The sequence below is a fragment of the Chiloscyllium plagiosum genome, chromosome 2 (assembly GCF_004010195.1).
Source record: "Chiloscyllium plagiosum isolate BGI_BamShark_2017 chromosome 2, ASM401019v2, whole genome shotgun sequence".
NCBI lineage: Eukaryota > Metazoa > Chordata > Chondrichthyes > Orectolobiformes > Hemiscylliidae > Chiloscyllium > Chiloscyllium plagiosum.
Genome location: NC_057711.1, coordinates 138,425,355 through 138,437,349, shown reverse-complemented (window position 1 = coordinate 138,437,349; position 11,995 = coordinate 138,425,355). Strand labels below are relative to the sequence as shown.

The 11,995-nt window shown below is 37.7% G+C and overlaps 1 protein-coding gene across 3 annotated transcripts in view; it reads right to left on the bottom strand.

The window, feature by feature from the left end:
- The window catches only part of slc24a2 (solute carrier family 24 member 2), a 297,478-nt gene that overhangs the window by 73,052 nt on the left and 212,431 nt on the right, over nt 1-11,995 (bottom strand). For 2 of the 3 annotated variants that reach the window (XM_043719054.1, XM_043719046.1), the window contains one exon: nt 5,170-5,220. The exons of the other annotated variant lie outside the window; for it this stretch is intronic. In XM_043719054.1, coding sequence (XP_043574989.1) covers nt 5,170-5,220 — 51 coding nt within the window. The remainder of the gene's footprint in view (nt 1-5,169; nt 5,221-11,995) is intronic. 3 annotated transcript variants of the gene reach the window in all.

Here is an 11,995-nt window from a genome sequence, read left to right as displayed (position 1 = left end):
ACAGAGTGCAGTGGAGGTTGGGACGCTAATTGTCTTCAAGGCAGAAATTGATAAATTCTTGATGTCACAAGGAATTAAGGGCTATGGGGAAAATGCGGGTAAGTGGAGTTGAAATGCCCATCAGCCATGATTGAATGGCGGAGTGGACTCGATGGGCCGAATGGCCTTACTTCTGCTCCTGTGTCTTATGGTCTTAATAGTTTGTCACGTTTGCCTCTCCTGTTGTACATCAAAAGATAACACTGATAATCAGTATTTGGGAATAAATAAGGGCTGCTTACCTTTCCAACATCAAAACATTTCTAGTCAATACCGTCATATTTTCCTAACCATTCCACCATCACCTACATTGTTCAGGGGCTGGGAAAATTCCACTCTATTGTCCAAATTACCCATCATCCTCGTGCTTGCCGACTTACACCAGCACCCTGTTAAACAACAGTGACATTAAGAGTGGCGTATCTCTTGCCCAATGCACTTTCGGGGCACGATCGATATGTGCCTGTACTGCACTGGGACTGCAGCCAGGTGTTGCTGTGTTTCCATTGCCACCCCATTCTTTATTCCCCATCTCCTTGTCCTTCTGCGGAAAACCTATGCATTCAGTTGCTGTATCATTGCTTGATTGTTTTATATGCCGTCTGCATGGATCTAATTGAATTCGGATCACAAACATTTTGAATCAAAAACATATCCATTAATGGTAGATACAATTGAATGGGTAGCAAATGCTGCTCATTTTCAAATGCTCACCTGCAAAACATCACATTTCTTCACTCCACATTCAAATACAATATTTGCAACCCACTAAATCTTTCCTCATGAATATCCCTGAAGTTAGTCGCTCCATTCCTAGTGATCAAGTCTTCATTGTAAAACCATTCCTGCTCTATATCTTTTCACCTCTCTTTCCTCCTTCAAGGCACTCTATAAAACCCATCTCCTTGGCCAAACTTTGGTATCTGCCTGATGTGACTCAATGGCAGATTCTACGTTTTAATGTTAATTGGGAGCAGCTTCGGACATTTTATTGTCCTAGAGACATTACATAAATATAAGTTGTGGCTGTCATTTATTGGATATCAACTCTGTGTAAAGGATTAAAATTCTATTTTTTAAAAAAAAGTTGCATTCCATAAAGAAGCCTTCCAGCTGCATCTCCTTGGCCAAACTTTAGTATCTGCCTGATGTGACTCAATGGCAGATTCTACGTTTTAATGTTAATTGGGAGCAGCTTCAGACATTTTATTGTCCTAGAGGCATTACATAAATATAAGTTGTGGCTGTCATTTATTGGATATCAACTCTGTGTAAAGGATTAAAATTCTATTTTTTAAAAAAAAGTTGCATTCCATAAAGAAGCCTTCCAGCTGTTTCTAGTTAGATTTCATATCCACTGTGCATCATGGAATATATTTAAGTTACCATCCTGGTGAAGATTCTCCACTGATGTAAACCACAATTAGATATTTGGCTATGGCAATGTCAATAAAAATACACATTAGCTTCATAATATAACATTGCTTGGGAGAGTTGAACCTTATCAATTTGTACTACTGCCCAGATTTCCAGCAGCCAGTGGGATTTCTGTGCATTGATGATTTTGGAGCAAAATATTCAGAAATGCCATCAAAAATCATTAAACAACTCTCCCTGAAACATTTCATCTTCATTGCTAGTTTTCGTCAGAACGACTAATATCATGAAAATTCTCAGCAGTTCACCAAATTCTCAATTATTTGATTATTTCAAATGACCGGGAAAGTTAACTGTTAAAACACTAACTGTAGATATGCCGTAGAAGAGAGAGAGGAGGAGAAACATAGCAAGACAATTATGACAGATTATGCAGGAGAAGTTAACAGGTTATCCATAGAGCATCCAAAAGACCTCAGTGCAGAACCTCAAGAGGCATTAGAATGATATTTGGAAGTAAATGGAAAATTAAACTTTCAAATTCAAGCAATATTCTGAAACATTGAAATGCTAGAATTAAAATAAAAATGATGCACAAAGTTCTCTCTCTCCCTCAATAATTGCAAATGGCATCCATTCAACTAAAATGATCCTTGCCTTCAATTAATTTTGCATTAATAGTTTGGCATTTAGAGAAATATGTTATAAGTGTGAATATATTTTCTAATTGTTATATATGAAGTTTTAGAAAGTTATTTTTTGACAGTGTCTATAAATTAGTCTAAATTTAAAGGGTCATGTCATTTGATCTGGCATTTGCCAAACAATCGGGTAACATTTAACCCCAGACATATCTTCCACAGTGCAGGTTTTCACTGGAGATACTCCCTCTAATGTGAGCTGGGTGACGAGACTCAAGGATTGTTTTCAGGGGTGCATGATGATCAGGCTGGAAGACAATGGCAGCGGTATGTGTGTCCATGTGCAGTGTCCAAAGTTCCAGGAAGGTGTTGGGAATGTAATTTGTAACTAGTTAAACTGCCTGTTAGCTTCCAAGCTAAAAGAGACTTACTATGTGGAGTTTGCACATTCTCCCTGTGTCTGCGTGGGTTTCCTCCAGGTGCTCCGGTTTCCTCCCACAGTCCAAAAATGTGCAGGTTAGGTGAATTGGCCGAACTAAATTGCTCGAGGTGTTAGGTGAAGGGGTAAATGTTGGGGAATGGGTCTGGGTGGGTTGTGCTTCGGCGGGTCAGTGTGGACTTGTTGGGCTGAAGTGCCTGTTTCCACACTGTAACTAATCTAAACTACTGTCTCAAGTAAAGCTTCTTGGCCTTCTATTCGGTTACAAGGCATGTCATTCATGTTGCCACAGAAGTGGACATTGAGGAAGCAATTGTTTCTGATATCCCGAAATCTCTCACCATGAGTCTAACTAGATCCAAGACAGGAGGAAGCAGCAAAAAACTCTAAGCTCTAGCGTTCACCATTTAAGAATGTGTTTGAAATGAAAAAAATCAAAGTCATGAGGGTTTGAAGATTTTTCTATTTCGCACAAGCAGGAGAATCCCCAGGGAAAGAAAAATCGCCAAGACAGACAGTCCTGGGGTTTAAAGTTTCTAAGTTGGGAACGACAAGAAACAATAGCAAACCCTTAGGATCAAAGATACCCTTGGGCTGGGTCCTGAAAAGTGCCGAATGGATCGTGTAAACCTGGGTGAACGCTTTGACAGTGTCAAAAGTAAAAGAGAAAAATTCCATTCTGTAAAAGTTGCCTACAGCAGTGCTTAGTCTGTTACAGTAAAATTTCTTAAAACATGAAATTTTGTGGAAGAATGTGAGGACTGCAGATGCTGGAGATCAGAGTTGAGAGTGTGATGCTGGAAAAGTATAGCAGGTCAGGCAACATCCGAGGAGCAGCAGAATCAACGTTTCGGGCATAAGCTCTCCATCAGGAATGAAGCTTGTGGGCTGGTGGTCTGAGAGATAAATGGGAGGTGGCTGGGCTGGGGAGAAAGTAGCTGAGATTGCAATAGGTAGATGAAGTTGGGGAGGTGACAGGTCAGAGAGGAGGGTGGAGTGGACAGATGGGAAAGGTGATATCAAGAGGGTGGTGCTGACTTGGAGGATTGTGACTGGGATAAGATGGTGGGGAGGGGAAAATGAGGAAACTGGTGAAATCCACATTAATCCCATGGGGTTACAGGGTCCCAAGGTGGAAGATGCAGCGTTATGCCCTCCTTTCAATGAAAGGAAATTCATTTCATTTTCAAAAAAAATTAAAAGGTTTGTACGGAGATTATAACAAAAGAATATTCTACATTGCCACAGGGACATTGCCTATCCTATTATATTATGAAATTAAGTAACCAGCTAATAGCCATCTGCATGTAGTTTTGTATATAATGGAACACATTTTATATTCATCAAGCTGACAGTTATCAACACTCAGCTTTTACAACAAATGCCCAAAACTCCAGACAGAGTTATAAGTGGGTATCAGGAAGTTGCTGATCAATTTGCACTGGCCCTTCATAAGGTGTACTCTCTCCTGAAACTCTTGGTATTTCACTCCATGTAACAATTTGCCCATTAGTTGGCTACTAAACATCCATAAAACCTTAGGGCTGACACATTCAGGAGTAAGTGAACTTTTAACTGCATAAGTCTTAATTATTGCCAAACCATTCGCCCTTCCGCCCTCTCCCCTACCCATCACTGGAAATTATAATTTCAATTGGGTTGTCCATTCCCAAAGAATTTAATGGATGTTGGAGTTTTGAATTTTCTTACTTTCCTTCTGTCTGTCATCTCTTTTATTTATCTCATCATTCATTTTGATTTCCAAACCTAACATTACCAATAGCCTCTGACAGTCATCAGATGCAAGTGACTTCATCTCATTACTCTTGACTCAATCAGACCCATATTTCAGAAGCGAGTACAAAATAAAACGACATGTCCAAAGAAGAGCTACAACAGCAAAAACCAAAGTTGCTGGAAAAGGTTAGCAGGTCTGGCAGCATCTGTGAAGAGAAATCAGAGTTAACATTTCAGAACCAGTGACTCTGCCTCAAAACTCCTCAGAAATGTTAACTCTAATTTCTCTTTACACAAGCTGCCAGCAACTTCTGTTTTTGTTTCTGATTTACAGCATCTATAGTTCTTTTGATTTTTATTCAGAAGATCTACAACATTGAAGAGATCAAACGAAATCCCACCCCATTGGAACCTGAATAAATTACTCAATTAGTAGGCCAAAGTAGCATTTTAACAGCGCCAAATGAGTTGCCTCTAGTTTACACGCCACTTATTTAATTGTTTGCGGTAAGGAAGATCACGTTGGTGGTCAAGATGCACACAAACACACACACACACACACACAAACACAGAACTGCAGAATCACAGAGCTGAGAGTTAAGGTGAAGGTTGCTTTTATTAAGGAATGGAGCTCAATTGAAAACAAGGAAGTAGTGAGGCACAGGAAGTGATTGAAACACTTTTAAACAAGGTAAGCAACAACAGTTCTATGTTACATCAAAATATTTTAAACATCACCACATTTTACACCTGTTATACCAATACACAGAAACAAACAAAATGACATATGCAAAGATGTGATGACAGCCAAGGAAAAATGTTAAAATGAATCAATGAGACACATACATTGTTAAAATAAATTTTTATTGTAATAAAGAATGTGTGTGTTCATGACTTTACAGATAATGTAACAGAGAAAGATGCTGAAGTTCTTACCTTCTTCTGTCATTGAGTCATAATATTTTAGTTTTCCATATGCTCCAAGTTCTACAACATCACAGTAAAAGAAAGGACAAATGAGCAAAAAGCAAAAAAAGAGATTAAAAATCAGGAAGCAGCAGAATGCAATTTAAGAAGCACACACAAGTGACGTGCTCCAAAAATCAGAGGATTTAAGATCAGCGATGAATGCTAAATATGGAATTTAGAATATTGCTGCAACAGATTCATCAATATTCAAATTGGGAAAATAGATGACCAACCTCTTAAACAAAAATAATCAATAACATGTAAAATGTCACAATTTTACTAAGTGGATCATTCATAAACATTTTTAGAATGTAGAACATTATGTTTATACAATCATTTCCGAAAATATGCAAATTGGTCTTCTGCTCAATTGACATTTTCCTAAAGTATATTTTTCCAAAGGAATAATCATTTCACATTTTTTAAAAATGCACTGAACAAATGCAAGTAATTCGTGCATTTTAAAACTTTTGCAAAAGGTAAGTTCTCTTTTGGATTTATGAGATTTTTGTCTTTACAACAAAAAGAACAGCCAGAGAAAAGAATTAAGAAAAGGGAATACTTCTGAGGTTGAATGTATTCTGTAACCAGCTTTGTTTGTTATATTAAAATCCCAGAGCAAATGATGGTATTAATGAAAAAGCCAACTTTGTTAGGCAGTCTGTAGCCCTTGAATAGCATCCTCACCTTTGTCTTTTATCACATCCTTTAATACAGTCTGTATGATAGAGTTATTTTATTCATGATTAGAATATTTAAATCTTATGAATTAAAGAGGAAAATGGTTATTTTTAAACCAGGCAAGAAAGAAATGCTGATTCTTTCAAAATTATTATAAAGGTCTAAATTAAAGTCGAATGATCTTTTTTATAAAAAAGGTTCATTACTAGAACTATTTCCATTTTATTTCTTTGATGATTGTTAGATGATGACATTATCTGCAAAAATGCATTCAAACGATCCCAGGTAGACTGATGCCTTCCTTCCTTAATCCATGTTCAAACCATCAGCTTGGTTTGATTAGCAACATTTTTGACTGAATTAGATGGTAGTGGGTTTAAGCCCCACTACTGCTTTAAGGCACAAACAACTTTTCTAAAATATATTCTTGTCTTTAAATGCATAACATATTACATGAGAGGAACACATCCTTAAAATAAGTCTGCAATGCAGCTGCAGCTTTTATTAAATGATATTTTATTTTATTCAGGAAGTTCTGTGATTTTAACTAATCACTAAGTCAATTTTACCAAGAAGCTTGGCAATTTTTTTGTAATTGTTTATAAAGAACTGAATCAATAAAACCAGATTAGATCTTGCTATAAAACTGTGACATATCTGTATGACTGTTTACTTACAATCTACATTTTAGTTTTAAATTGCATGGGAAAAAAGGAGGAAATGGAAACATTTCTACAAGAAATTTTATGCAACAATATGCATTACACTACCAATCTAATGATTGAAATAGCATTCAAACAAGAAATAGGAATTCCAACTATGACCATCAAGTAGTGAAAATCACAAGTTTAATAAAACATTCAAGAGCTGAGTGCTGATGATAGATGCCCATTATTTGGAAACTGATCAATATTCAATGGAGTGCCATGATAACTATGTAACAGTATATGCACAGGTTGCCTTTTTGCTTTTAATGGGCAAATTAATACATTGTGATGCAACATTTATCTCAATTAAAAAATCTATTGCTCAAGGGAGATGTGCTGCCATCCACCAATTGCACTCAAAGTGAGGATTGATGAATTTCATCATACATTCACACATGATGATCCATCCTTATTAATCTACAGCCTCAGCAGGTATCCCTCCTAGACTCTGCAGTGATTTGGTGCTCGCTCCAAAGGTATGCAGTCATTTGAAAGATGGTGAAGACGACATGTCCCTTTGAAAAACATTACTCTGCCTTTCTTTATACCCTGACACTGGACAAAATTATTCTAACTTTATTTTTTAAAAAAGGAACATCTTCGCCACAGCTAACTGTGGTTGAAAACTCTCCATTTCGAATAATGAAAATCCAATCTATCTGGTAACATACGTGGACTTTAGTCTTGTTTAAGAAGTAGTTAAACTTTTATTTATGAAGCAAAGTTCCAAAAATCCAAATCTAAGAGATGAAAACAAAATAATGCCTCCTTTCCTGAACAGATCACACCAATGTGATGTCTTTAATGCTGCACATTTATCAGACAAGACTCACCAACTTATTGACATACTGTTTATTGGGAACACTGTTCAAGTTAGTCATTATCAATTGGAGCAACATGCAATATCCACATATTTAACAATTAATATTAGCTTGCAAATGAAAACAGTTATTATTTAAATGAAGAAGTGACAAGACAGTTCCCTACAAAAGGTTCATGACTACAATCTTAGTGAGATAAACACTGTAAAGGTTGTTTAATGGAGTAGTGAATAGGAACATGGTTTCTACTGCAGAATATTTAATGCTGCTGAATGATAATAAATCTGTATCAAATGGGTTTTACTAAATGTTAATCATTGAACAAAAATTTTCTATAGAATTGGAGCAACTTATGTATTTGACATTTTAAGGTTAGATTCCCTACAATATGGAAACAGGCCCTTTGGCCCAATAAGTCCATACCAACCCTCCAAAGAGTAACCCACCCAGACCCGTTCCCCCACATTTACGCCTGACTAATGCACATACACTATGGGCAATTTAGCACAGCCAATTCACCTGACCCGCACATCTTTGGATTGTGGGAGGAAACCCACGCAGACACGGGGAGAACGTGCAAACTCCACACAGACAGTTGCCCAAGGCTGGAATTGAACCTGGGACCCTACTGTGAGGCAGCAATGCTAACCACTGCCACCATGCCACCCTCTCAAACTTTATTCATTCTGAGGATTAATTGCCAAGGAATACAGTCCAGGCACTAGCAAAGAGAAACCGCTCAGAGATTGGGACTATTCTCCCTCGAGGGGAGATGGCTGAGACGAGATTTGGTAGGGGTTTGCAAACTGGACAGGGGGAATCTCTTCCCATTCATAAAAGAAGAAAAGAACAAGAGGGCATAGATTTGAAGTCATGTGCAAAGGAAGCAAGGGTGATGAGAGAAAAATCTTTTTCATGTCGCACCTAGTTAGAGAATGGAGTGCACTGCTTACAAGTGGCGTGGAGCAGAGCCAGGTTCAATTGGGACATTCAAGAGCGCATTAGATAATTATTTGGATAGAAATAGTGTGTAGATATTTGGTGAAAAAAGCAGGAGATTGGCATTAGACAATAGAGCTATTGCAGACAAGATGGACTGAATGGCTTTCTCCTGCACTGTAACAATACTGTTATTCTGTGATATATTACTCTCTCATTAATTATCTATTCTTCACATGAACATCTGGCAGTCAGGCCCAAATATTTATTCACAGCCAGCTGGAGAAAGAGGTTGCTGGATTTTCAGTCAGGAATCAGAAAATAAGGATTGCCTACATATTCAGATTTTAAATGCAAGACGTATTTTGTTCATGATCATTTCCTCCTCCGTGAGATAAAATATTGACTTCAATATCAAGGGATTAGACATTATACTTCAACTAAATATGTATCTACTTTTGTTATAGATCACACTTCATACATTTAAAATGAATAAGCCACCACTTATAATGAATTTATAGTGACTTTCATGTCACATACCACTATTGTTGTCAGTTAACCAACCAATATGGTTGTTTTAGAACGTTCTTACTGCCTGTGTACAGTGAAAATGTTTCATATTTTGCCTTAAGTGGGATTTGGCAGCTTTTAGCTTGATTCTAATCCTCAGGTATTAGATTGAAAACAAAAAAAAAGCAGATGCGCAAGTGGCATGAAATTGGGATCAGTAGACCCTGCCAGCTGTTTGGGTACAAAGGATGCCATCTCAGAACAAACTGACATCCAATTGCACTGCCTGGCTTTTCTCAAAGGACAAAGAACCACCTTTTACTCAAATCTGAAGCAGATTTTATTCCATTTACAAATAAGGGACACAGGCCTATTTCTGTATCAAGGGACAGCTTTCATTTATTTCAGCAATATTGATTGCCTGGAGGAAAACAAACATAGAACAACGTAAGTATTCTTTTTGCAAAGTACAGAGCAACCTCGATGATCCGAATGACACGGGCGGGGAGTATTTTGCTCAGATAATCGAACGCTCGGATAATTGAATGCTCGGACAATACAATTTACCCAAGCATTGGAACTTTGCGATCTTGTTCAGATAATCTGAAATTCAGATAATCGATGTTTGGATAATTGAGGTGGCCCTGTACTTAGTCCACTGTTTCGGAACTCAGAGGCCCAGTTATTCCTCCATCAGATTACCCCAAACAATGAGAGGACAGGCTTGGAAAAAAAAGTGCCTTAATCTGCAAAGTCTCTTGCATTATGTCGAGGTTTCAGCCCTAAAACCCAGTTTATGAAGTAAGATTCCGTCATGTTTCTGGCACAATTATGGCAATGAAGTGGGAGGAGCTCAGAGGATATGTTCAGCATCTGTGTGCTTAATGGCCCACAGTGCAGACTGAATGGTTTACCTCCCTGGAGCCTTTCAAGGTAACCAAACAGAGAGATGAGAAATGTAGGTGACTGCTAGGATTTGAAAAAGCATAGAATCTTGGATGAAAAATTTGATTCAGTCACCAAATTAGATGAGTTGGAGATGGTGAAGAGATGCTTCAGATTAGTTTATATCCACTTTAAGTGAGCTTTAAGAAATAACTTCACTATGGAACTCAAATTAACACGTGAGCAAACATGTGCCACTTGAAAACTGAGGGAAAACTCTTGATTTCCATTTTAAAATAACGAATAAGGGATCTTTTCTTTCAGGCTGCTTTTCTTCAGGGATAATGGACTTTTTGTAAGATAGTTAGATTTGGGTTTCCTGTGATGCTTCCTTGTTCTAACTAACTAAAGGAATAAGACTGGCCAGATGTTGATAGGGCAAATGGTTTGACAGAGCACAATATTCACAAGACTTTAAGATGTAGGAACAAAGTTAGGCCAGTGTGAGTGATCATTTCTGATGGCAACATTTCATTAATCCACATTGAGAGAGACCCTAGATATCTGGATCAGGTTGTGATCGATCTTCCTCCCAAGTGATGGCTGAGGCTTGGAGAAACACACTCCTCGTGCGCGATGGAAACCTAATCTGCACGGACAGGATACACAGAGTTAAAACTTCAATCTTCAGATTAGACTGGCAAATAATTTAACAATTAGAATAGGGTAAAGCATACATAAGACTGTGATTAGCAAGTCTGGTGTAGATTGTTACTGCACATACTTTCACTCGGCATGCAGCTATCAGAATTATATGCTTAACTATGTTGCATAGCTCCAAGTGTCTAGTGATTAAACATTTACAATAAAATGGTCTGGATGTAGCAAATTAGAATATTTAAGATGGTTAAATATCCAAGAACTTTGTACTTACCAATTTCCAACTTAACTGCCTCCACTTCATTGAAAGATTCAGATGAAACCAGTCTGTTGGCATAGCTTAAGCAGTGAAGGTTCTGTGAAGTGATCTTTCTTCTGCAGCATCATGTATGCAATGAGCATGTCTTTGACACCACTAAACAGCTCCAGAAATCTTTTCCATAGAGCTTCACCCGGTAGCCCAAAGGGACTAGCATTTGTGCACGAGGATCACACCGCGTTTTGCATTTATTGCATTGGATTACATTGTATTACTCTATTTTCATATCCCTTCAGCAACCTGAAAATATGTTGTTATTTTGCATCATTAACAGACATTTTACATGATTAGCTGATTTGTTTTCATTTAAGGTGAATTATTGTCCTGATTTTTCATTAAAGCAGCACACAAGAACATGAGATTTTGATGTACTCAGTATCCCATTGAATACTTCAATCCTGCAATCACTAAAGCAGAAAACCAGGGACCTTCTACTTTACTGTGCACAAGTCAGGAGTATCCACTTCAATCCATTTTTTCATTCACATCCTCTCGCACTTCACTTATTCAAGAAAAGTTTTTTTCCCAAAATGCGAAAGTAAAATAAAACTGAATACAGCACTCGGAAATAAAATGCTGGAAATGCTCAAGTGATTAGGTGAACTCAGTGGAGGCAGAAACAGTTAACATTTCAGATCTTTTCATCCACAAATGTTGAGCATTTTTGGCAATTTTTCATTTTTATCTTGCAAAATGTAAACTGGGGATACATTTTTTAAAAAATCACCCTTGTCATTTCCCAGTATTGAATATAAGCTCCTATTAGGGTGGATAGAGACAAGTTTTTTCCCAGGGTGAAGGATTCAATAACGAGAGATCACGCTTTCAAGATGAAAGGTGGAAAGTTTAAGGGGGATACACACGGCAAGTACTTCACACAGAGGGCGGTGGGCGTTTGGAACGCATTGCCAGCAGAGGTGGTAGAGACAGGCATGGGAGATTCATTTAAGATGCGTCTGGATAAATGCATGAGTAGGTGGGGAGTCGAGGAATACAGATGCTTAGAAATTGACTGACAGGTTTAGACATTACATTTTGATCAGCTCAGGCTTGGAGGGCCGAAGGGTATGTTCCTGGGCTGTAAATTTTCTTTGTTCTTTATTGCATTTTCTTGAAAACTCATGGCATTTTAGGCACAGCTTCAATACTGTGTGTGATTAATATTAGTGTTAGCATTAATAGTCATGGCAGGACATGGATAGATTTGGATCAGTCACATATATGCACTTCAGCCAATTTTACTTTTTATGAGAGGGGTGTGAATTGAGCCA